At 43.5% G+C, this 26,357-nt stretch overlaps 1 protein-coding gene across 2 annotated transcripts in view; it reads left to right on the top strand.

Annotated features, from left to right (window-relative positions):
- ANO3 (anoctamin 3) overlaps window positions 1–26,357 on the top strand; it is a 745,314-nt gene that overhangs the window by 516,321 nt on the left and 202,636 nt on the right. For both annotated transcript variants that reach the window (XM_069740331.1, XM_069740330.1), the window contains 2 exons: window positions 11,736–11,842; window positions 12,771–12,826. In XM_069740331.1, coding sequence (XP_069596432.1) covers window positions 11,736–11,842; window positions 12,771–12,826 — 163 coding nt within the window. The remainder of the gene's footprint in view (window positions 1–11,735; window positions 11,843–12,770; window positions 12,827–26,357) is intronic.

Here is a 26,357-nt window from a genome sequence, read left to right on the forward strand (position 1 = left end):
TCAGGTTTACAGTACCATGTAAACCTATGGAAAACCAAATCCGCTGTGCCCATGGTGCGGAAAATACCGCACGGAAACGCTGCGTTGTATTTTCCGCAGCATGTCAATTCTTTGTGCGGATTCCGCAGCGTTTTACACCTATTCCTCAATAGGAATCCGCAGGTGAAATCCACAGTAAATCCGCAGGTAAAACGCAGTGCCTTTTACCCGCGGATTTTTCAAAAATGGTGCGGAAAAATCTCACACGAATCCGCAACGTGGGTACATAGCCTTAGGGTTAGGGTTGGGTTGGAATTAGGGTTGTGGTTAGGGTTAGGGGTGTGTTGGGGTTAGGGTTGTGGTTAGGGGTGTGTTGCGGTTAGGGTTGTGGTTAGGGTTACGGCTACAGTTGGGATAAGGGTTAGGGGTGTGTTGGCGTTAGAATTGAGGGGTTTCCACTGTTTAGGCACATCAGGGGGTCTCCAAACGCAACATGGCGCCACCATTGATTCCAGCCAATCTTTTATTCAAAAAGTCAAATGGTGCTCCTTCCCTTCCGAGCCCCGACGTGTGCCCAAACAGTGGTTTACCCCCACATATGGGGTATCAGTGTACTCAGGACAAACTGGGCAACAATTACTGGGGTCCAATTTCTCCTGTTACCCTTGAGAAAATAAAAAATTGCTTGCTAAAACATCATTTTTGAGGAAAGAAAAATGATTTTTTATTTTCACGGCTCTGCGTTGTAAACGTCTGTGAAGCACTTGGGGGTTCAAAGTGCTCACCACATATCTAGATAAGTTCCTTGGGGGGTCTAGTTTCCAAAATGGGGTCACTTGTGGGGGGTTTCTACTGTTTAGGCACACCAGGGGCTCTGCAAACGCAATGTGACGCCCGCAGACCATTCCATCAAAGTCTGCATTTCAAAACGTCACTACTTGACTTCCGAGCCCCGACATGTGCCCAAACAGTGGTTTACCCCCACATATGGGGTATCAGCGTACTCAGGACAAACTGGGCAACAATTACTGGGGTCCAATTTCTCCTGTTACCCTTGAGAAAATAAAAAATTGCTTGCTAAAACATCATTTTTGAGGAAAGAAAAATTATTTTTTATTTTCACGGCTCTGCGTTGTAAACGTCTGTGAAGCACTTGGGGCTTCAAAGTGCTCACCACATATCTAGATAAGTTCCTTGGGGGGTCTTGTTTCCAAAATGGGGTCACTTGTGGGGGGTTTCTACTGTTTAGGCACACCAGGGGCTCTGCAAACGCAACGTGACGCCCGCAGACCATTCCATCAAAGTCTGCATTTCAAAAGTCACTACTTCCCTTCTGAGCCCCGACGTGTGCCCAAACAGTGGTTTACCCCCACATATGGGGTATCAGCGTACTCAGGAGAAACTGGACAACAACTTTTGGGGTCCAATTTCTCCTGTAACCCTTGGGAAAATAAAAAATTCTGGGCTAAAAAATTATTTTTGAGGAAAGAAAACGTATTTATTATTTTCACTGCTCTGTGTTATAAACTTCTGTGAAGCACTTGGGGGTTCAAAGTGCTCACCTCACATCTAGATAAGTTCCTTTCGGGGTCTAGTTTCTAAAATGGGGTCACTTGTGGGGGGTTTCTACTGTTTAGCCACATCAGGGGCTCTGCAAACGCAACGTAACGCCCGCAGAGCATTCCATCAAAGTCTGCATTTCAAAATGTCACTACTTGACTTCCGAGCCCCGACATGTGCCCAAACTGTGGTTTACCCCCACATATGGGGTATCAGCGTACTCAGGAGAAACTGTACAACAACTTTTGGGGTCAAATTTCTCCTGTTACCCTTGGGAAAATAATAAATTGCAGGCTAAAAAATCATTTTAGAGAAAATAAAATTTTTATTTTATTTTCATGGCTCTGCGTTATAAACTTCTGTGAAGCACTTGGAAGTTCAAAGTCCTCACCACACATCTAGATTAGTTCCTTTGGGGGTCTAGTTTCCAAAATGGGGTCATATGTGGGGGATCTCCAATGTTTAGGCACACAGGGGCTCTCCAAACGTGACATGGTGTCCGCTAATGATTGGAGCTAATTTTCCATTTAAAAAGCCAATTGGCGTGCCTTCCCTTCCGAGCCCTGCCGTGCGCCCAAACAGTGGTTTACCCCCACATATGGGGTATCAGCGTACTCAGGACAAACTGGACAACAACATTTGCGGTCCAATTTCTCCTATTACCCTTGGCAAAATAGGAAATTCCAGGCTAAAAATCATTTTTGAGGAAAGAAAAATAATTTTTTATTTTCATGGCTCTGCATTATAAACTTCTGTGAAGCACCTGGGGGTTTAAAGTGCTCAATATGCATCTAGATAAGTTCCTTGGGGGGTCTAGTTTCCAAAATGGGGTCACTTGTGGGGGAGCTCCAATGCATAGGCACACAGGGGCTCTCTAAACGCGACATGGTGTCCGCTAACAATTGGAGCTAATTTTCCATTCAAAAAGTCAAATGGCGCGCCTTCCCTTCCGAGCCCTGCCGTGTGCCCAAACAGTGGTTTACCCCCACATATGAGGTATCGGCGTACTCGGGAGAAATTGCCCAACAAATTTTAGGATTCATTTTATCCTATTGCCCATGTGAAAATGAAAAACTGAGGCGAAAAGAATTTTTTTGTGAAAAAAAAGTACTTTTTCATTTTTACAGATCAATTTGTGAAGCACCTGAGGGTTTAAAGTGCTCAATATGCATCTAGATAAGTTCCTTGGGGGTTCTAGTTTCCAAAATGGGGTCATTTGTGGGGGAGCTCCAATGTTTAGGCACACGGGGGCTCTCCAAACACGACATGGTGTCCGCTAACGATGGAGATAATTTTTCATTCAAAAAGTCAAATGGCGCTCCTTCCCTTCCGAACCTTACCATGTGCCCAAACAGTGGTTTACCCCCACATGTGAGGTATCGGTGTACTCATGAGAAATTGCCCAACAAATTTTAGGATCCATTTTATCCTGTTGCCCATGTGAAAATGAAAAAAATTGAGGCTAAAAGAATTTTTTTGTGAAAAAAAAGTACTTTTTCATTTTTACGGATCAATTTGTGAAGCCCCCGGGGGTTGAAAGTTCTCACTATGCATCTAGATAAGTTCCTTGGGGCGTCTAGTTTCCAAAATGGGGTCACGTGTGGGGGAGCTCCAATTTTTAGGCACACGGGGGCTCTCCAAACGTGACATGGTGTCCGCTAAAGAGTGGAGCCAATTTTTCATTCAAAAAGTCAAATGGCGCTCCTTCCCTTCCAAGCCCTGCCGTGCGCCCAAACAGTGGTTTACCCCCACATATGAGGTATCAGCGTACTCAGGACAAATTGGACAACAACTTTCGTGGTTCAGTTTCTCCTTGTACCATTGGGAAAATAAAAAAAATGTTGCTAAAAGATAATTTTTGTGACTAAAAAGTTAAATGTTCATTTTTTCCTTCCATGTTGCTTCTGCTGCTGTGAAGCACCTGAAGGGTTAAAAAACTTTTTGAATGTGGTTTTGAGCACCTTGAGGGGTGCATTTTTTAGAATGGTGTCACTTTTGGGTATTTTCAGCCATATAGACCCCTCAAACTGACTTCAAATGTGAGGTGGTCTCTAAAAAAAATGGTTTTGTAAATTTCGTTGTAAAAATGAGAAATCGCTGGTCAAATTTTAACTCTTATAACTTCCTAGCAAAAAAAAATTTTGTTTCCAAAATTGTGCTGGTGTAAAGTAGACATGTGGGAAATGTTATTTATTAACTATTTTGTGTCACATAACTCTCTGGTTTAACAGAATAAAAATTCAAAATGTGAAAATTGCGAAATTTTCAAAATTTTCGCCAAATTTCCGTTTTTATCACAAATAAACGCAGAATTTATTGACCTAAATTTACCACTAACATGAAGCCCAATATGTCACGAAAAAACAATCTCAGAACCGCTAGGATCCGTTGAAGCGTTCCTGAGTTATTACCTCATAAAGGGACAATGGTCAGAATTGCAAAAAACGGCCAGGTCATTAAGGTCAAAATAGGCTGGGTCATGAAGGGGTTAAAATATCTTAACTTGAACCTGAGATGTAAAATATCACTATTAACCTAGTGAAATGGGGTAATCTGCAGGTTAATGGCGTTCCAACACCATGCGGCGCCAGTACTGCAAGCATCGCTACTGGAAGGAGATGAACTTTATTCCCTCAGGCAGCGTTCAGCTTCCTATCATACGAGTGGCGTCCAACATGGTTTCAGTCACTTTTTTGTGCACTGTGAGCACTGTAACCATGTTCACGGCAATGACTGACAGCATGTTCAGCACTAGGGCCTGCTGTTAGTCAGTGCCAGGGTGCTGTCACAGTTACTGTATACTGAGCAATAGGGGATTATAGGGAGAGAAATGGACACGCACACTTCTTAGCATAGTAGTTAGTTTCCAAAGGTGTGAATCCACTCACCTTGTTGGTGTCTTGATATACTGTGTATAGATCCAATCCATGGATTGCTCCATTCCTCTTTCCAATCAGTTTGCTGCAGAGATTTGGGAACTGATGAGCGCACTGAACAGTGCTTTCATTGGCGATAACACTTTGTAAATATTTTTCCCAGCAATATGCGCTCCTGAAGGATGATGATGGAACTCGATGTTCTGATTCAAGGATGATTTTTATTTCAAACTAAAATTCAACTGGTTTCGACTTCTTAGAGTCTTCCTCAGGTAAATGTCATGCATATAAACAGATCTATCTGAACACGTTTTATAGCAGATATCCCTGCATGTCATTTTGGGTGGGGGCTGAAAGATCTGTTTTTCAGACACACCCAGATACTCAGATATGCAAGATTTTGCACTCTGAGGAATCTAACAAAATTCATATACTAAATAAATTTTCTACACGAGTTTTTTCACATAACAAGAAAAAAAATTTCACACAAAAAATTTTTTTTACACACAAATTTTTCACTAATATGTCTGCAAATTAACACTTATTAGACATTTTGCTATAATTGATCGAACAGCAGGGTGTAAAGACAAGGAGTAACTGTTTATACGCATGACATTATACCTGAGGAAGACTCCAAGAAGTCGAAACCGGTTGTATTTTAGTTTGAAATAAAAATCATCCTTGAATCAGAATATCGAGTTCCATCATCATCCTTCAGGAGCGCATATTGCTGAGAAAATATTTACAAAGTGTATACTGAGCAGTGTTTGAAGATGTACTGGCTGCACTCCTATGACTGGAAGCACAGTGCTGTTGAGGAGAATAAAGTTGATTTCTGCCAGGCAGTGGGGCTCTCAGTGCAGATGTCGCAAGGTGTCAAAACGCGACTAACCTGCGGGTGAATAGTGTTATTGTACATGATAGGGGGATAGGTCTAGGTCAGAGGCTCGTTAAGTGTCATGTCCTTTTGCATGAAGGGCACTATTGGGGGCATAGTGACTTTTGTTTCTTCCTAATGTATCTGACGGGCGTAGGTCCTGGGTGATTAGGAGTATTAAAGGGAACCTGTCACCCCCAAAATCGAAGGTGAGCTAAGCCCACCAGCATCAGGGGCTTATCTACAGTATTCTGTAATGCTGTAGATAAGCCCCCGATGTATCCTGAAAGATGAGAAAAAGAGGTTAGATTTGACTCACCTGGGTGGGGGGTCCGATCCGATGGGCGTCATGGTCCGGGGCCTTCCATCTTCTTACGATGACGTCCTCTTCTGGTCTTCACACTGCAGCTTCGGCACAGGCGTACTTTGTCTGCCCTGTTGAGGGCAGAGCAAAGTACTGTAGTGCGTAGGCGCCGGGCCTCTCTGACCTTTCCCGGTGCCTGCGCACTGCAGTACTTTGCTCTACCCTCAACAGGGCAGACAAAGTACGCCTGCGCCGGAGCCATAGCGTGAAGACAAGAAGAGGACATCATCTCAAGAAGATGGGAGGTGCTGGACCGGACCGCGACGCCCATTGGACCCGGACCACAGCGGGACCGCCCCTGGTTGAGTATAATCTAACCTCTTTTTCTCATCTTTCAGAATACATTGAGGGCTTATCTACAGCATTACAGAATGCTGTAGATAAGCCCCTGATGCCGGTGGGCTTAGCTCACCTTCGATTTTGGGGGTGACAGGTTCCCTTTAACCATGTGGTATCAATTCCTTACTCCCTGGGCTGGTGTGTTGTGACCAGAGAAAGTTCTCTAGGTTTGCCTCTGGCCTGGGCCTAATTGCCTTTAGGTAGTTAAAAAAGTGCTTATTTGTTTTGGGGTCAACAATGTTGTGGCAGCTCCAGGATTCATTATGTTATAATTTAATGAAAGTCTACGGTGGCTATTTTACCCAAGACACAAGAAGTCATGTGTTTTATTTACATACGAGAAGGAGCTCTTATTGGCTAAGGAATAATTAAACAACTGCATCCCTTTTACCTTGTCAAGGATTCAGTCCATTTCATACAAATAAAGTGAACCTTAGTGTTGAAATTGGGTAAACATTTATACATTCAGTAACAGGTACAAAGGATGGTTTTTAACTCTTCTGTTTTACACAGTCATTGTTCTGCATCCGCTATTATTCAAATTATTTATTAATTATATAGAAGACTTGATTAATAATGTTGTTTCCATTTTTGTAGACAGCACCAAGCTATGTAGTATAGTGCAGTCTATGGAGGCTGTACATAAGCTACAGACTGACTTTAACAAACTGAGTGTTTGGGCATCCACTTGGCAGATGAGGTTGAATGTGGATAGATGTAAAGTTATGCATCTGGGCACTAATTTGCAGGCGCCCTATGTTCTAAGGGGAGTAAAACGAGGAGAGTCACCTTCTATGCTGGATATTGTCATCTATTAAAATTGGTATGAACTCGCGAGTCAGGGATATAATGCTGCCACTTAAAAACCAAAAGTGAGACCTCATCTGAAATATACAGTTACGTTTTGAACACATTGGAATTAGAAAAGGTACAAAGAAGAGCCACAAAACTGATAAGAGGCCAGATCTTCGTTTTGAGGAAAGATTAAAATAATTACATTTATGTACTCAGGGAGATATGAATAACTTGTACTAGTAAATAAATTGTCCAAAAGGTATGGTCAAAAGTAGTTTCATGTAAGCTCCCTCAAAAAACATGGTGCACTTGCTCCGTATTGAGAAAAAAAACATTTAATCTCCAGAAGGGGCAGACCTTCTTTACCATAAGAACTATTAATTTGTGGTGCAACCGACAATAGGAGACTGTCTCAGCGGGAGCCATCAATGGTTTAAACAAAAGGCTTAACTGCTTTTTTAGAAGAAAGCCAATCGACTTTCAGGATTGAGAGGCAATGACCTGCTCTGTAGAACAGACAGGATCATGCATTATGGTTGTGCCTATACCCCAGTCCCTCTAGCTTTTCTCATCCCTCAGATAAACTTGATGTGCATGTCTGTTTTCAACCGTACTAAATTTATAACTATGTAACTAAGTTCAATCAATGTTTAATTAAATACTAATCTTTTAGTCTCTTATTTCCCTCGATAGCTTACTAAGCAGCTTCAATATTTCTAAGCGCATATTCATTTCTCTGTGGGAACCCAAAAGTCAAAAATACAAGTTCAGCATGTTCAAGAAATAGTCCAGTACTCCACACTGTATTCTTTTCTTTTGGGGAGGTTACCTAACTTTAATTTACTTGATAGTTATTAGAATAGATAAGTGAATGATTGCCTGAATAAATATGTATTAATATACTGTATATTAATGTACTCCCTTCTCCTACTGTCAGAGTGGCCTTCCTTGTACTACAGCAGTCTCTTCCGTGTAGATAGAGAATGAGTTTAAGGCCGGGGTCATACTACCGTGGAATACGGACGAGTGCTATATGAGAAAACATCGCATAGCTCTCGGATCAATATTAATCTATGGGGCAGCTCACATCACCGTATTTTTTCTCAGACGTATTCAACGTGCGTGTGAAATCACAGCATGCTGTAATTGTACGCGTATATCGTCCGAGACTCACCAATGCAAGTCTATGGGTCCGATAAAACCTCGGACACCACATTCACATTCACATTCATCTAGCTTGCGAGAAATACGCACGCATTTTCCTCATTTCAGCCCATTGAGCAATTAAATTCAATGGGGAAAACCAGTGAGAAATGTAAAGCCATACGCATGCCATACGGATGTCATATGGATGCGTAGGTGCGTGAAAATCACATCATCGCATTGCAAATGCATTACACATGGATGACCATACAGATAACACTTGTGCGACTCTCGGCAGGGAGACCCAGACCGATTTTCCATACGTTTCGTGTGACCCTGGCCTAAAACAAATAAGTCAAATAGATAATTTCATTATGAGCAGATTTTTAAAAAATCAACATTCATTTCTGAATATGATATCTTAACTATTTAGATCGGCCCATGCAGCCATGCCTTCAGATGTGGCCTATTTAATTGTTACACATATGTTAACCCTTTTCCGATGTTGGGCATAATAATATGTCCATGTTGGACTCCCTACCTTCGATGTGGGCTCCGGCAGTAAGCCCACATTTTTTCAGGCACATGTTAGCTGTTTTGAACAGCTGACATGTGCCTGAAACAGCCGCAGGTGGTATTGAAATCCTCCTGCAGCTACTATCCTCTTAAATTCCACGGTCAAACTCAGCGCAGTGGTATTTAACATGCACTTGTGGCAATCGTACCAAAAATCCGCCCATCGGTGACCTCCGTCACGTGATCGTGGGTCACTGATGGGTTGGCATGACAACCAGAGGTCTCCTGCAGACCTCTATGGTTGTTACTGCCGGATTGATATGCGTGATCATCACCTGTTTGTAGCAGAGCCGATTGGGCTATGGCAGCTTCTAGTCTCCCATGGAGAACATTAAAGCATGGCAAAAGTAAAAAAAAAAAATGTTTTTAAGAATATAAAAAAGTAAAAACATAAAAGTTCAAATCACCCCCTTTCACCCCATTCAAATAATAATTAAAAAAATCAAACCTATACTTCTCTGGAATTGCCGCATTCAGAATCGCCCTATCATTAAAAAAAAGGATTAACCTGATCGCCAAACTGCGTGGCGAGAAAAAGTCAAAACGCCTGAATTACTTTTTTTGGTCACTGTGACAATGCATTAAAATGCAAAAATGGGCAATCAAAAGATTGTATCTGCACGAAAATGGTATCATTCAAAATGTAAGCTCGGCATGCAAAAAAATAAGCCCTCACCCAACGTTAGGGGTCGAGTTCCTGCTTCTGCACAGTGAGAATCTCGAACCATCTCCGCTGCGGTCTCCCATTCTTCCCCAGCCGCTGTGGAGCCTGCTCAGCGGAGACGTCAGTCCCAGCATCTGGCTCAGCCTGATACGGTGCAGATGATTACTGCTGCCTTTCCAGGCTCAGCCATTGTAGCTAGTACTGGTTAGCGGCGAGCAGACATCTCTGGGACTAAGTCCTGCTTTTCCCCTTCTGAGCATGCCCAGGGTAAGACCTCTCATTGGAGGTCGAGGGTCACAGGCTCAGATACTGCAGCAGCTCCCATTGGTCCTCTAGGGAGGTCCTGAAGTTGCTGCAGCTATAAAAGGTTTTCATGGCCGCACGGCCATGCGCTAGTATTAACCTAAGTTATGAGCTCAGAGCAAGTGTGGTCATGCTTGCATGTGGTCAGGGTTCGGCTGAAATACGCCCCTTGAATACCGGCACCTCCGGTGAGGAGTTTGTGTATGTTGATTCAGGGTTTGGCTGAAATAAGCCCCTAGAATATCGGCACCTCCGGTGAGGAGTTTTGTGTGTGCCATTCTGCCTGCATGACCACTGTCGGCTCTATTAGGTAGCTGTTCCCCTGTGAGGTTAACAGGGCACAGCGTTCTCTTTCTCAAGTGAATCTGTGAAGTAACAGAGTTCGCTATTACCGCCATAGAGTACTGTCTTTTACTAGCAGCAGGTTCTCTCCTGCACGGTGGGCCCCAGGTTGCGAACGCACCGAGTATATATATATATATATATATATAAATATACATATATATATATATATATACTCTCTGCGTGTCGCCAACCCTAACACCCGAGATCATGAAAAATGGAGACGCAACGGGTATCAGAAAATGGCACCATTTTTTTTTTAACAAAGTTTGGCATTTTGTCACCACTGTGATAAAAAAGAACCTTTACATGTTTGGTGTCTGTGAACTTGTAATGACCTGGATAATCATAATGGATCATCAGTTTTAGCATTTAGTGAACATAGTAAAAAAGCTAAACAAAAAACAACTGTGAAATTGCACTTTTTTTGCAATTTCACCACACTTGGAATTTTTTCCCATTTTCCAGTACATCATATGTTAAAACCAATAGTGTCTTTCAAAAGTACAACTCGTTCCGCAAAAAAAATCAAGCCCTCACATGGCCATATTGACGGAAAAATATAAAAGTTATGGCTCTGGGAAAAAGAGGAGCAAAAAACGAAAAGCAAAACTACCTCCGATCATGAAGGGGTTAATAGCCTTTAATTTCAACTATTTCTTGGAAGATAATATTTCCATGCGTTAGATCAAGAAAGTTTACAGTCTGGGAGTTACGTCAAAAGAATTAACAGAAAGCACAAAAAAATGAAGTTTAAAGGTACCTTCACACATAACGATATCGTTGCTTTTTGTGACGTAGCAACGATATCGTTAAGTAAATCGTTCTGTGTGACAGCGACCAACGATCAGGCCCCTGCTGGGAGATCGTTGGTCGCTGAACAAAGTCCAGAACTTTATTTCGTCGCTGGATCCCCCGTAGACATCGCTGGATCGGCGTGTGTGACACCGATCCAGCGATGTCTTCACTGGTAACCAGGGTAAACATCGGGTAACTAAGCGCAGGGCCGCGCTTAGTAACCCGATGTTTACCCTGGTTACCAGCGTAAAAGTTAAAAAAAACAAACGCTACATACTTACCTACCGCTGTCTGTCCCCGGCGCTGTGCTCTGCACTCCTCCTGTACTAGCTGTGAGCATCGGGCAGCTGGAAAGCAGAGCGGTGACGTCACCACTCTGCTTTCCGGCCGCTGTGCTCACAGCCAGACCAGAGAAGCAGAGCGCCGAGGACAGACAGCGGTAGGTAAGTATGTAGTGTTTGTATTTTTACTTTAACGATGGTAACCAGGGTAAACATCGGGTTACTAAGCGCGGCCCTGCGCTTAGTAACCCAATGTTTACCCTGGTTACCGGCATCATTGGTCGCTGGAGAGCTGTCTGTGTGACAGCTCTCCAGCGACCAAACAGCGACGCTGCAGCGATCCGGATCGTTGTCGGTATCGCTGCAGCGTCGCTTAATGTGAAGGGGCCTTTAGGGCATACAAAATGGTAACCACTTTTACAATCACAATGCAGTGCCTCTGGAAGGAAGCTCCTACCTAGGTTCTCTCACCATGTAGCAAGAGGTAGAACCACCTGGGGCTCGTCTACTTCTAAAGGCATCATGACAGCAGTATAAGCCACTTCATATGTCAAAAAGGAGCCTAAAGCACCTTCAAGTAGGCCATGAGAGCTGTTTTCAGACTGTTCCACTTGTGTAAGGAAAGTTTTTGGAGCTGGCGTGGTTCTATTGTATTACAGCACACTGGCGTGGTTCTATTGTATTACAGCACATACTTTTTTAAGTTAACATTAATTTTATATTTCAGTGTGTCTTCCATTAAGCTAATTTTCCAGAATTATATTTAGAAGCGTATTTCTTTATTGCAAATCTGTCAAGGTCTAAAATAAAATCTGATTAAAGATTTTTTTTTTGACAGTTTCACAATAAACAACAGAGACTCATTCTTCAGTAACTCTACAAGAAGCCGCATTGTTCATCATGTCTTGCAGAGGACAAAATATGAAGATGGAAAGTCAAAAATGGGTGAGTTGTCTGTTTTCATAGATGTGAAAACAATATTGTCTCAGTATACTGTATATAAGACAGTAGAAATTGTTTCACATAGTGGCCCAGTCTTGCATTATCCTACCCCCCTTTTCTTGTTAGGTGGCTAGAGCGTACTCAAAACAACCACTCTGTATAAGACTATAAATAATTTTATTTAGGTGCTTCCTATCACAAAAATGAAAATACTCCTAAATGGATAATTTTTACTAGGGATGAGCAAATCAATTAAATGTTAACCAAAATTGTGTGGAATTTTTTTAACTTGTCAAATTCGAACAATTTGTAATTTAGTTAGCACAAATTATTAAAATGGCATCTGATATATTACACATTGCAGAAGATTGCATCAGACAGAGGATCTCACATGACCTCGGGCACCTGCTAACTTGGCTTCTCTGTAATGCCTTGCTGCAATCACATCACATGGTATAGCACAGGCAATCAGAAATGACGTAGCCTGTATAAAAGCAGAAGCAGGTAATGCAGCAGCCATTTTGTGGTACATCTGGCTAGTGATAGCTTAGCCATAGAGATAGTGAGAGAAAGCTCTAAAACACTGAATAATTTGTACAGATAGTGTTTGACAGGACAGCAGTAATGAACATTAGTAAGTGGGAATACAGTATCACATTTTTCAGGACAATTGGAAGCATTGGATTTGCAGCAAATCAATTTGCAGCAAATGTAATTTTTTGAAAAAAATTGGCAGATCTGACAAATTAGAATTTCAAAAGATTTGTTAATCTATAATAATTTAGTATTGTACGTTTGCTAATATGCAGTTAAGCCATAAATTGTTCACATATAATTCACATTGTATAGATGAAATTAATTATAACATTTCTATTAATTCAAGAAAACAAATCTGCAGTCTTAAGTGCCATTAACATTTCCTTTACCTTAGGAATCAATAGGTTGCTTGGCAATGGGACGTACGAAGCAGCATTTCCGCCCCACGAGGTCAGACTATCTCTATGACTGTTATTTATTTTTCTTTTACCAATTTATGTTTCAGGTTTGTTTTGCAGTAATTTGATAAACTGAAGCTAATAAAGATAAAATTGTGCCAGAAACAACTAGAACTGTATATAAAGTGAAACCTCTACAAGACTCATCCTGACCTTCTCCAAGACCTTTTGCATTGCAATGTTCTAAGCCTGTGATACAATGATGTCAGGCTCGTGGATGGAGAACACATATCCTGGGTTTAATCAGTTCAAGACTGGGCCATTTTCATACTTTTGGTTTAAAGAGCTATAACATTTTACTTGTTCAGATGTGCTAGTAATTTTTTTGAATTTTTGTGACACATTAGGCTTCATTTTTATATTACTCCCATATTCTTCCTTTTTATGATGAAATCTGGAGTTATGGGAAATAATTGTCTGTTTTTCCCATTTTTTCTAATGACCACACAAGACTGTTAAAATACGTTGAAAAATGTGTTGTCCAATCTGTATCAATTATTTTTGTAAACTTGATATGTTTTTTTTTTTAAAGGGGCTAGTAACAGTCATTTGGATTAATGGTGTCTTTTTTAAGTTAGTTTTTAAACATTAACTTCTATTTATTTATTTTTCATTTATTTTCCAAAGTTTATAAAGGATCTTTGAGGCACATTTAAATACTGCCATTTTTTTTAACATTCTCATATCTATGGGTGGTCTGACAGCAGTTAAAGAACACTAAACTAAATAAAAGGAAGAGAAGTTAATAAAAAAGAGAAGATAATACTGTATCTCTGCATATGTGTGTGTGTGTGTGTATGAAAGTGTGACTATGAGAACTGTTCCACTATTTGCATTTCTTAAGTCATTTTTCTTGTTTTTGTGTGAAATTCATTGACTTTTTGGACCTAAATTCTATAAAAGAGTGCACGCAGTGCATACATTTAGCTCAAAATCGAAAATGTTCTTTATGTTTGTCTAAAATGTTGCAAACTGTATGCTCGAATAGCTGGTGTACATTTAACCACTCCAGGGGGAGTTAAGTACACTTTTAAAAAATATGTTGCGATTTTCTTGAACATCGTAATCGATGAAACGGCCAAAAATATATTGAAATCCCAAAACTTCCCATAACAGAGGTCATAAAAAAAACAAAAACACGCATATAAATGCAATAAAAATGCATATAAAACATACTTTAAAAAGGTGCAAATTAACCCCTTAGTGACACAGCCAATTTGGTACTTAATGACCGAGCCAATTTTTACAATTCTGACCACTGTCACTTTATGAGATTATAACTCTGGAACGCTTTAACGGATCCTGCTGATTCTGAAATTGTTTTTCGTGACATATTGTACTTCATGTTAGTGGTAACATTTCTTCGATATTACTTGCAATTATTTATGAAAAAAATGGAAATATGGCGAAAATTTTTAACATTTTGCAATTTTCAAACTTTGTATTTTTATGCCCTTAAATCAGAGAGATATGTCACGAAAAATAGTTAATAAATAACATTTCCCACATATCTACTTTACATCAGCACAATTTTGGAAATAACATTTTTTTTTTGTTGGGGAGTTATAAGAGATAAAATTTGACCAGCAATTTCTCATTTTTACAATACCATTTTTTTTAGGGACCACATCAAATTTGAAGTCATTTTGAGGGGTCTATATGATAGAAAATTACCAAGTGTGACACCATTCTAAAAACTGCACCCCTCAAGGTGCTCAAAACCACATTCAAGAAGTTTATTAACCCTTTACGTGCTTCACAGGAACTGGAACAACGTGGAAGGAAAAAATGAACATTTAACTTTTTTTGCAAACATTTTAATTCAGAACCATTTTTTTTTATTTTCACAAGTGTAAAAACAGAAATTCAACCATATATTTTGTTGTGCAATTTCTCCTGAATACACCGATACCCAATATGTGGGGGTAAACAACTGTTTTGGCGCACCGCAGAACTTGGAAGTGAAGGAGCGCCGTTTGACTTTTTCAATGCAGAATGGGCTGGAATTGAGATTGGACGCCATGTCACGTTTAGAGAGCCCCTGATGTGGCTAAACAGTGGAAACCCTCCACAAGTGACACCATTTTAGAAACTAGACCCCTTAAGGAACTTATCTAGATGTGTGGTGAGCACTTTGAACCCCCAAGAGCTTCACAGAAGTTTATAACGTAGAGCCGGGAAAATAAAAAATCGCATTTGTTTACACAAAAATGATGTTTTGCAGACAAATTCTTATTTTCACAAGGGTAACAGGAGAAATTAGACCACAAAAGTTCTTGTGGAATTTCTCCTGAGTACGTGAATACCTGATATGTGGGGGTAAACAACTGTTTGGGCGCACCGCAGAGCTTGGAAGAGGAGTGCCGTTTTACTTTTTCAATGTAGAATTGGCTGGAATTGAGATCGGACATCATGTCGCATTTGGAGAGCCCCTGATGTGCCTAAACAGTGGAAACCCCCCACAAATGACACCATTTTGGAAACTAGACCCCTTAAGGAACTTATCTAGATGTGTGGTGAGCACTTTGAACCCCCAAGTGCTTCACAGAAGTTTATAACGTAGAGCAGTGAAATTAAAAAATCACATTTTTTCTACAAAAATGATCTTTTTGCCCCCAAATTTTTATTTTCACAAGGGTAACAGGAGAAATTAGACCACAAAAGTTGTTGTGCAATTTCTCCTGAGTACATCGATACCCCTTATGTGGGGGTAAACCACTGTTTGGGCGCACCGCAGAGCTTGGAAGTGAAGGAGCGCCGTTTTACTTTTTCAATGTAGAATTGGCAGGAATTGAGATTGGACGCCATGTCGCATTTGGAGAGCCCCTGATGTACCTAAACAGTAGAAACCCCCCACAAGTGACACCATTTTGGAAACTAGACCCCTTAAGGAACTTATCTAGATGTGTGGTGAGCACTTTAAACTCCCAGGTTCTTCATAGAAGTTTATAACGTAGAGCCGTGAAAATAAAAAATCGCATTTTTTCTACAAAAATGATTTTTTTGCCCCCAAATTTTTATTTTCTCAAGGGTAACAGGAGAAATTAGACCACAAAAGTTGTTGTGCAATTTCTCCTGAGTACGTTGATACCCCTAATGTGGTGGTAAACCACTGTTTGGGCACACCGCAGAGCTTGGAAGAGAAGGAGTGCCGTTTTACTTTTTCAATGTAGAATTGGCTGGAATTGAGATCGGACGCCATGTCGCGTTTGCAGAGCCCCTGATGTGCCTAAACAGTAGAAACCCCCCCACAAGTGACCCCATTTTGGAAACCAGACCCCCAAGGAACTTGGTGAGAACTTTGAATGCCCAAGTGCTTCACAGAAGTTTATTATGCAGAGTTGTGAAAATAATTTTTTTTTTCCACAAAAAAGATATTTTAGCCCCCAAGTTTTTATTTTTACAAGGGGAACAAGAGAAATTGGACCCCAAAAATTGTTGTCCAATTTGTCCTGAGTAGGGTTGAGCGACTTTTAGTTTTTCAGGGTCGAGTCGGGTTTCACGAAACCCGACTTTCTCAAAAGTCGGGTCGAGTGAAATCGGCCGATCCTATTGAAAAGTCCGGGTTGGGGATCAGCTGAAACTCGAAACCCAATGTAAGTCTATGGTTTTTTTTTTTTTTTACATTTCCTTCAGGGCGATATAGCAGAAAAGCCGGTAATTCAATTACCGGCTTTTCATTTCTCCTGCCAAAACCCGACATGATATGAGACATGGTTTACATACAGTAAACCATGTCATATCCCCCTTTTTTTGCATATTCCATACTACTAAAGTTAGCAGTGTGTATATGCAAAATTTTGGCGCTCTAGCTCTTAAATTTAAGGGTTAAATGGTGGAAAAAATTGGCGTGGGCTCCCGCGCAATTTTCTCCGCCAGAGTAGTAAAGCCAGTGACTGAGGGCAGATATTATTAAACAGAATATACAGCAAAAGCCAGCTCACCGATCATTGCAAGAAGCCCGGAACTTCATCCTGACAAGACGCAGTAGGATTCCATAAACGAAAAGAGAATGGTTCCAGCTTCAATAAAATCATGAAAATTTATTCCAATTTTTAAAATGGAGAAACAACTCCTGGGACAGCACCATAGCACATGCGAGGTAGGCTACGCGTTTCGACCGTCACAGCGGTCTTTATCACAGCTGATCTACTCACTGATTCCTCAGGTATAAAAAGAACCAGGAACCAATAAAATGATAGTAAGTCCTCACATGACCCGAAGGTCCTAAATACTAACAATGAACCTCTATATAAAATGCGTAAATTTGTGCAAAACTAACAATTAAATACACATAAACATATAGAAAAATACACACATTGTTAGGACTGGCGGAACGCACCAAGACAGATGATAAAGGTGCGTTCGCAGTCCGGGGTCCACCGTGCAGGTGAGAACCTGCTGCTAGCAATTTGCAGACAATATGGCGGTACACTAAAGTATACACGCGTGGGTTAAACCTCACCCAGCATGAAGAAAGCGATCCTGTTAATTCACAGGACCGCAGTACCGCACTAGTGCGCGAGCAAGTGGTCAGCGGACTTAACCCCAGAAGGGATTGGAGCCCGATTAGACCCTTGCTGGCGTAACACCGCAACTGGGTGTGTAGAGAACCTTAAGAAAACTATGTGCACAAGAGTGCGAGCGATGCCGCACTAACGGACGCCACTAACCACCCAGACTCGGGTATGGAAAGCGCAAGGCAGGCGCACGGCGCCGTACTGGCAGGCACAGCTACAGGACGCTGTGATGTGTGTTTAGTGCTGTAGGCTAAGTCGGGCGCTAGGTAGCAGCCATACACCTTCCGCGAACAGACATTCAATAGGGTAGGGGTTTCCAAGGACGACTTGCACTCACAACATACACACATAAGCAATTGTAAGACAATACTAGCGCATGGCCGTGCGGTCATGCGCAGTTTATATAGCAGCAGCACAGGAAGTGGCCACAGCACTTTTGCCCTTCTAGGACCTGCCAAGAGGACCAATGGAATGTGCTGCAGAGCCTGAGCACATGACCCTCGATCTCCAACGGGAGACCTTACGCTGGGCATGCTCAGTACATGCAGACAAGGACTTAGTCCCAGAGAAGTCCGCTCGCTGCTGACCAGCACTGACTTTAATGGCAGAGACTGGAGAAGCAGCACTAACTCTCAGAACAGAGTGAGAATGAGCAAGACGCTGGGACCGACGTCCTTGCTGAGCAGGCTCCACTGCGGCTGGACAAGAATGGGAGACCGCAGCGGAAGTGGCTCGAGATTCCCCCTGTGCAGAAGCGGGAACTCGACCCCTAACATTACCCCCCCTCCTAGGGCCCCCCCTCCTTGGGCCTCGCTACGTTCGAAGGCAGCAATGAGCTGCGGAGCCCGAATGTGCTCAACAGGCTCCCAGGACCTGTCCTCGGGGCCATAACCCTTCCAGTCCACCAAATAAAATTTTTTACCACGCACCACCTTGCACCCCAAAATAGCGTTCACCTCATAATCGTCCGTAGACGAACCCGATGTCCCAGCAGATGACTCGGAAAAGCGGGACATATACACGGGTTTCAAGAGGGACACATGAAAGGTGTCGGTGATACCCAGGCGTGGCGGAAGGGCCAAACGATAGACCACAGGATTAACCTGCTCGAGGACCTTGAATGGACCCAAGTAGCAAGGAGCAAATTTAGTGGACTCAACTCGCAGCCTGATGTTACGGGCGGAGAGCCACACCAAGTCGCCAGGAGCAAAGGTCGGAGCGGGGCGCCGATGAGCATCAGCGGAGGACCTCATTCTCTCCTTAGAGGCCCGAATGGCATCCTGAGTGCGGTCCCAAATATCCCGTGCCTCCACAGCCCAGTCTGCCACCCTGGAGTCGGCGGAAGACACGGGCATAGGCACAGGTACCCGTGGATGCTGACCATAGTTGAGGAGGAATGGGGTTTGTCCAGTGGAGTCGGCTACGGCGTTGTTCAGTGCAAACTCTGCCCATGATAGCAAGGATGCCCAGTCATCCTGCCTGGCTGAAACAAAATGTCGCAGGTATGTGACCAAGGTCTGGTTGGCCCTCTCTACCAACCCATTCGTCTCGGGATGATAAGCGGAAGAGAGATTCAACTCAATACTGAGAAGACGACAGAGCTCTCTCCAGAACCGAGACGCAAACTGGGGACCCCGGTCACTGACAATTTTGTCTGGCATACCATGTAGGCGGAAGATATGTCTAATGAACAACGCTGCCAAGGCCCGTGCAGAAGGTAACCGCGGCAGCGGCACCAAATGCACCATTTTTGAGAAATGATCGGTGATGACCCAAATGATGGTACAGCCGCGAGACTTGGGCAAACCCACAACAAAGTCCATCCCGACCATCTCCCAGGGCCTATCTGCCACCGGCAAGGGATAGAGCAAACCAGCTGGCCTTTGACGCGGAGATTTATTTTTGGCGCAGGAGACACACGCCAGAACATAATCCCTGACATCCCGGACCATATGCGGCCACCAGTACGTCCTCGCCAGTAGCTCAGATGTCCTCTTTGTCCCAAAGTGTCCACCCACCCTGGACGAATGAGCCCAAGAGAGAACCTCCGGTCGCAAATTAATGGGCACAAAAGTCTTGCCCGGAGGCACAGACTCTAGCGAAACCGGCGCCACGGTTCTCAGGCTCTCGGAATGGACAATAAGCCGAGGCTCCTCTTCCTCCTCCTCAGTTGACATAAGGGAGCGAGAGAGAGCGTCAGCACGGATATTCTTCTCCCCGGCGAGATAATGAAGGGAAAAGTGGAACCGGGAGAAGAACAGGGACCATCTGGCCTGGCGAGAATTTAGCCGCTGGGCTGTCTGCAAATAGACCAAATTTTTGCGGTCCGTGTAAACTTGGAAGGGAAACCGCGCACCTTCCAGAAGGTGTCTCCACTCCGAAAAGGCCAACTTCATTGCTAGCAACTCCCTGTCCCCGATGGAGTAGTTCCTCTCCGCTGGCGTGAAGGTCTTGGAGAAGAAGAAGCATGGATGCTTCCGACCTTGAGCATCCTTTTGGTAGAGGACTGCTCCAGCACCAACGGACGAGGCATCCACCTCCAGTAGGAATGGCTTATCCACATCGGGACGATGTAAGATGGGAGCGCTAGCAAAGTGGGACTTAATAGAAGTGAAGGCCTTGGAGACCTCTTCCGACCACAATTTGGGATTCGCTCCCTTCTTGGTGAGGGCTACCAAGGGAGCTACCAGAGTTGAGAAGTGGGGAATGAACTGGCGGTAATAGTTTATGAACCCCATAAAGCGCTGCACCGCTTTAAGAGAATGGGGCTCTTGCCAGTCCATCACAGCCTGTAGTTTGGCAGGATCCATAGCCAATCCCTGGGCGGAGATGATATAGCCCAGGAAAGGTAAGGACTCCTGCTCAAACACACACTTCTCCAACTTTGCGTAAAGAGAGTTTGCCCGTAGGAGGTCGAAGACTCTGCCAACATCTCTCCGGTGGGAGTCAATATCTGGAGAAAAGATGAGAATATCATCCAGATAGACTACAACCGAGGTGGAAAGCATATCCCGGAAGATGTCGTTGACAAAGTCTTGAAAAACGGCAGGTGCATTACAGAGCCCGAAGGGCATCACCAGATACTCATAGTGCCCATCTCTGGTGTTAAATGCCGTTTTCCACTCGTCCCCCTCACGGATGCGAATCAGGTTGTAAGCACCCCGCAGATCTAGTTTCGTAAACACTCTAGCTCCCCGAAGCCTATCGAAAAGCTCAGATATCAACGGCAAAGGGTACTTGTTCTTAACTGTGATAGCATTAAGACCCCTGTAGTCTATGCATGGACGTAGTTCTCCATTCTTCTTCTGCACGAAGAAGAACCCTGCCCCAGCAGGTGACACTGACTTCCTAATGAACCCTCTTGCCAGATTCTCTTGTATGTACTGAGACATTGCCTCCGTTTCCGGGAGAGATAATGGATAGACTCGACCCCGGGGAGGCTCAGCACCAGGCAAGAGATCGATAGGACAGTCATAGGGGCGATGGGGCGGAAGGGTCTCCGCCGCCTTCTTGGAGAACACGTCTGCATAAGACCAATATTGCTTGGGGAGAGAGGATAGATCTGCGGGTACCTCAGTAGTAGCAACCTGAACGCACTCTCGGTGACACCTACCCCCACATGATTCACCCCATCCCAGAATTCTGCCTGAGGACCACTCGATGTGAGGAGAGTGGTACCGTAGCCAAGGTATCCCCAACAGGACCTCATCAATACCCTCAGGAATGACGAGCAGAGAAATAATCTCCTGATGGGATGGCGACAGGGACAGAGTAACAGGGATGGTCTGATGTGTTATCTGTGCGGGGAGTGTCGACCCATTCACCACTCGTACCGTTACTGGTTGGGATAGCATAACCAGGGGTATTGCGTGACGTTGGGCGAAGGCAGAAGACATAAAATTGCCCTCCGCCCCAGAATCCACGCAGAGGTCTACCGAGTGGGATGATGAGCCAAAGGTAATTGTCCCCTTAAAGGACAATTTGGAGGCAAACGTCGCAGTGTCTAGTGCACCTCCACCTACTACCACTAGACGCTGACGTTTCCTCGACCGCTGATGACATCTGGTGGCAAGATGTCCTGACTGTTGGCAAACATGGCAACCCTGGAGTGCACGAGCAGTCTGGGACTTAGATCCCGCTCGTGACACCACCTTAGGTTCCTGGAACTCAGGAGCCTGAACTGGAGATTCCAAAGGTTTGGCGAAGGTGGGAGCCAGCCGAAACCTCTGCCTACACTGGGCTCGCTCTAACCTCCGCTCGTGAAAACGGAGGTCAATGCGAGTAGATACTGCTATTAACTCCTCCAGTGTGGCGGGAATCTCCCTAGGGCCAGAGCATCCTTAACGTGGTCAGCCAGCCCCCTCCAAAATATAGGGATAAGGGCTTTATCCGACCACTCCAGCTCAGATGCCAGAGTGCGAAAATGGACGGCAAAAAGGCTGACCAAGGACGAGCCCTGAGTCAGTGCCAACAGTTGGAGCGCCGTGTCATGGGTGACACGAGGTCCTAGAAAGACCTGTTTCAGAGTGCTCAGGAATAACGGAGCACTCTGCACCACATGATCGCCACGCTCCCACAGCGGCGTAGCCCACTGCAACGCCCTGTCCGACAATAAGGAAATTATAAAGCCCACCTTAGCCCGCTCTGTAGGGAAACGAGAGACCAGAAGCTCGAGATGTATTGAGCACTGACTCACGAAACCCCTACAGGACTTACTGTCACCAGAAAATTTCTCTGGTAGCGGGAGGCGAGATAGCGTCGGTACAGGAGCGGCAGTGGACAAGGTAGCTGCAGCCACACTTGCAGCCTGAACAGCGACAGCAGTAACATCCACAGCTGAGGTTGAACGCTCTAAAGCCGCCAACCTTCCCTCCAGCTGCTGGATGTACCGCTGTAAACGCTGATCGTCCGCCATTTTACTAGCCAGACCCGGGCGCTAGTATTCTGTTAGGACTGGCGGAACGCACCAAGACAGATGATAAAGGTGCGTTCGCAGTCCGGGGTCCACCGTGCAGGTGAGAACCTGCTGCTAGCAATTTGCAGACAATATGGCGGTACACTAAAGTATACACGCGTGGGTTAAACCTCACCCAGCGTGAAGAAAGCGATCCTGTTAATTCACAGGACCGCAGTACCGCACTAGTGCGCGAGCAAGTGGTCAGCGGACTTAACCCCAGAAGGGATTGGAGCCCGATTAGACCCTTGCTGGCGTAACACCGCAACTGGGTGTGTAGAGAACCTTAAGAAAACTATGTGCACAAGAGTGCGAGCAATGCCGCACTAACGGACGCCACTAACCACCCAGACTCGGGTATGGAAAGCGCAAGGCAGGCGCACGGCGCCGTACTGGCAGGCACAGCTACAGGACGCTGTGATGTGTGTTTAGTGCTGTAGGCTAAGTCGGGCGCTAGGTAGCAGCCATACACCTTCCGCGAACAGACATTCAATAGGGTAGGGGTTTCCAAGGACGACTTGCACTCACAACATACACACATAAGCAATTGTAAGACAATACTAGCGCATGGCCGTGCGGTCATGCGCAGTTTATATAGCAGCAGCACAGGAAGTGGCCACAGCACTTTTGCCCTTCTAGGACCTGCCAAGAGGACCAATGGAATGTGCTGCAGAGCCTGAGCACATGACCCTCGATCTCCAACGGGAGACCTTACGCTGGGCATGCTCAGTACATGCAGACAAGGACTTAGTCCCAGAGAAGTCCGCTCGCTGCTGACCAGCACTGACTTTAATGGCAGAGACTGGAGAAGCAGCACTAACTCTCAGAACAGAGTGAGAATGAGCAAGACGCTGGGACCGATGTCCTTGCTGAGCAGGCTCCACTGCGGCTGGACAAGAATGGGAGACCGCAGCGGAAGTGGCTCGAGATTCCCCCTGTGCAGAAGCGGGAACTCGACCCCTAACACACATACAATATTTCTAAAGTTAATACAAAAATAGCAAAAAATAAGATTGAAAAACGAAAAAAAAAAATGAAAATTTTTTTTTTTTTTAAATGCATGAAAACTTTTTACAATACATGAAGAGACTATCAATAATGGAACATTAATTCATTCCTTCTATTTAGACCATTAAGAAACCTAGTGCCAAGGTTAAAAATCCAAAAAGCCTCCCTGTTTAACAACATTCTCTGAATGTCACCTCCTCGTGAAGGTTTTTTTATTTTCTCAATCCCTGTTACTCTCAATGATATTGTACTGCGAGAATGGTAATCAATAAAATGTTTGGCTGCTGCTGAAACAGTGCGACTATTATTTAAAGTACAGGAGATATCGTATAGATGTTCTGATATCCGATTTTTCAGTTTTCTAGTTGTACAGCCAATATATGTTTTATCGCAGTCAACGCAATCAATCTTATATACGACACATTTTGTATTGCAGTTAATAAAGCTTTGAATTTTGTGCAGGCAATTATTTTCTGCGGTGCCAAATGATTTAGTGGTCACCAGGTGTTTGCACGTAGTGCAGTTAGGCTACGTTCACATTAGCGTTGCGCCGCCGTGCGTCGGCGACGCAACGCGCGACGCACGCTAAAACGCGCGCAAACGCGCGCAAAAACGCGCGCGTTTTGCGACGCGTGCGTCGTTTTCCGACGAAAATCGGACGCACAGAAAATGCTACATGTAGCGTTTTCTTGCGTCCGACGCTAGCGTCGGAAACGACGCACGTGGCGAAAAACGCCACCAAAACGACGCACGCGTCCCCTATGTTAAACATAGGGGCTCGTCGCCGCTGCGTCGCCGCTGCGTCGCCGCTGCGTCGCCGGCGCAACAGCGACGCACATTGGCGGAACGCCAATGTGAACGTAGCCTTAGTCACATTACATTTGTGGCTCCCTGTACACTTGAGCCATGTGCTACTGCGTTTTTGAGACAAAAAATTATTGGGAGACAATTTGTTACCAAGAGTAGGTGCTCTTCTGGCTACAATATTACACCCTTCACTCAATATTTGGGAGAGAATGCGATCTTCATATAAGATAGGGATGGCTTTATTTATAATAGTTTTAATGTTATTAAATTGTGGGCTGAATTGTAAACAAACGAATGGTTTATTCATGACACTGTTTTTATTAATTAATTTCTTTGGCGTTGGTTTTAAACAATTCTTTGGGGGATTTGTCCCTGAACACATAGGGTTACTTTGCGATTTTGTATCGTTATTTACTAGATGTAACGCTCTATTCAGCATCCAATTTGGATATCCACGATGATGGAATTTCTTACAGGATTTTACAAGATCGTTTTGAAATTCAGCATTATTGTTACAATTTCGTTTTAACCTAGTGAATTCACCTACAGGGATGGATTTGACAGTATGTTTGGGATGGCAACTTCGGGCATGTAGGATGGTGTTGCCTGCTGATGGTTTAATATAGGTTCTTGTGGAAATTAATTTGTTGGGAACACCTGTTAATTCTAAATCCAGAAAGGAAATTTTGGTTTCAGCATGGACATATGTAAATTTCAAATTGAAATTATTATTGTTAATGTAAATCAGAAAATCCTGTATGGCAGATACATCGCCTTGCCAAATAATGAGCGTATCGTCGATGTATCTGCCATACCAATGGATGAACGAAGAAAAAACATTGGAGGTGGAAAACAAAAATAAATGTTCCCAGTGCGCCATAATCAGGTTGGCCAATGAAGGTGAGAATTTGGCCCCCATCGCTACACCGGTACATTGTAAATAATACTCAGAATCAAATGAGAAAAAATTATGAGTTAACAAAAAGAATGTGACTTGTAAAATAAAATTGATAAGATCCAGGGAGTATGAACTGTAGTTGTTTAAGTGGAATTGTAATGCCGACATAGCTACGCTGTGTGGAATACACGTATATAGCGAAACTATGTCGCAGCTAAGCCAGGTATAACCTGATTTCCACTCTTTGTGTGTTAGAATATCAAGAATGTCCTTTGTGTCCCTAATATACCCCGGAGTTCTTTGGACCAATGGTTGAAGCAAAGAGTCCAGCCACTGGCCCAAGAATTCATTTATTGATCCTATACTTGAGACTATGGGTCTCATTGGGGGAAATTTTGCTTGCTTATGAATTTTGGGCAATCCGTATAGAATAGGTGTCACAGGGTGAGGGACTTGTAAGAAATTAGCCTGTTTATTGGTTAGAACTCCCAAAGAGACCCCTTCTTCGATCATTTTATCAATTTTTTGTTTAAACAGATTAGTAGGGTCCGAAGATAATTTTTTGTACACATTCCCATCAGAAATTAACTTAAAAATTTCACTTTTATAATCTAGGGAGTTGATGATGACAATCACACCCCCTTTGTCACTATTCTTAATGACTATATCATCCATGTCTTCTATATCTTTAATGGCCTGTCGATGCTTTTTTGATAAATTATTATTGTAATTATTAGATGGAATATTATTCTTAAGAATTTTAAGTTCCTGTTCAACCACTTCCTGAAACCTATTCATGCAATCCGCACGTGATTGAATAGGATAAAAAAACGGATTTTTGGTCTTAAAGTTGTCTGATTGAATAATACAAGTATTATTTCCTATGTCAAATCCCTGTAGTTCTTGTAAGGTTATTAAAGATATGTAAGTTTCAGCTCAAGAGAAGGGGAATCTGATGACTATACCTTCAGTGCTTCTGATAATTCCCTCAATGAGTCCGCTGGGTGTAGTTCTGCCAGACAACTGACTAAATCAAAAAACGCACAAGGCGCGGCGGGCGGAAGCATAGAAAACAATTCTGGCATGCAGACCCGCCGCAGGAAAGGCATGACGAGATAAGTGCTAATGTGATTAATTTATCGTCAAAACTTTTTTCACAGGAACAATTACAGTTATTGACTTATGGACTTAATTTCGTACCTGATCAGAATTTTGATTTATCTTCAACCATATTAGATATTAATTAATTTATCCGCAATCTTACATTGAAAAAACATTTTTGGTCAGATGAACATGCGGATCATTTGGAAAATGAAAATACGGTTGTTAATATGGT

The sequence above is a fragment of the Ranitomeya imitator genome, chromosome 9, assembly GCF_032444005.1.
Source record: "Ranitomeya imitator isolate aRanImi1 chromosome 9, aRanImi1.pri, whole genome shotgun sequence".
Classification (NCBI taxonomy): domain Eukaryota; kingdom Metazoa; phylum Chordata; class Amphibia; order Anura; family Dendrobatidae; genus Ranitomeya; species Ranitomeya imitator.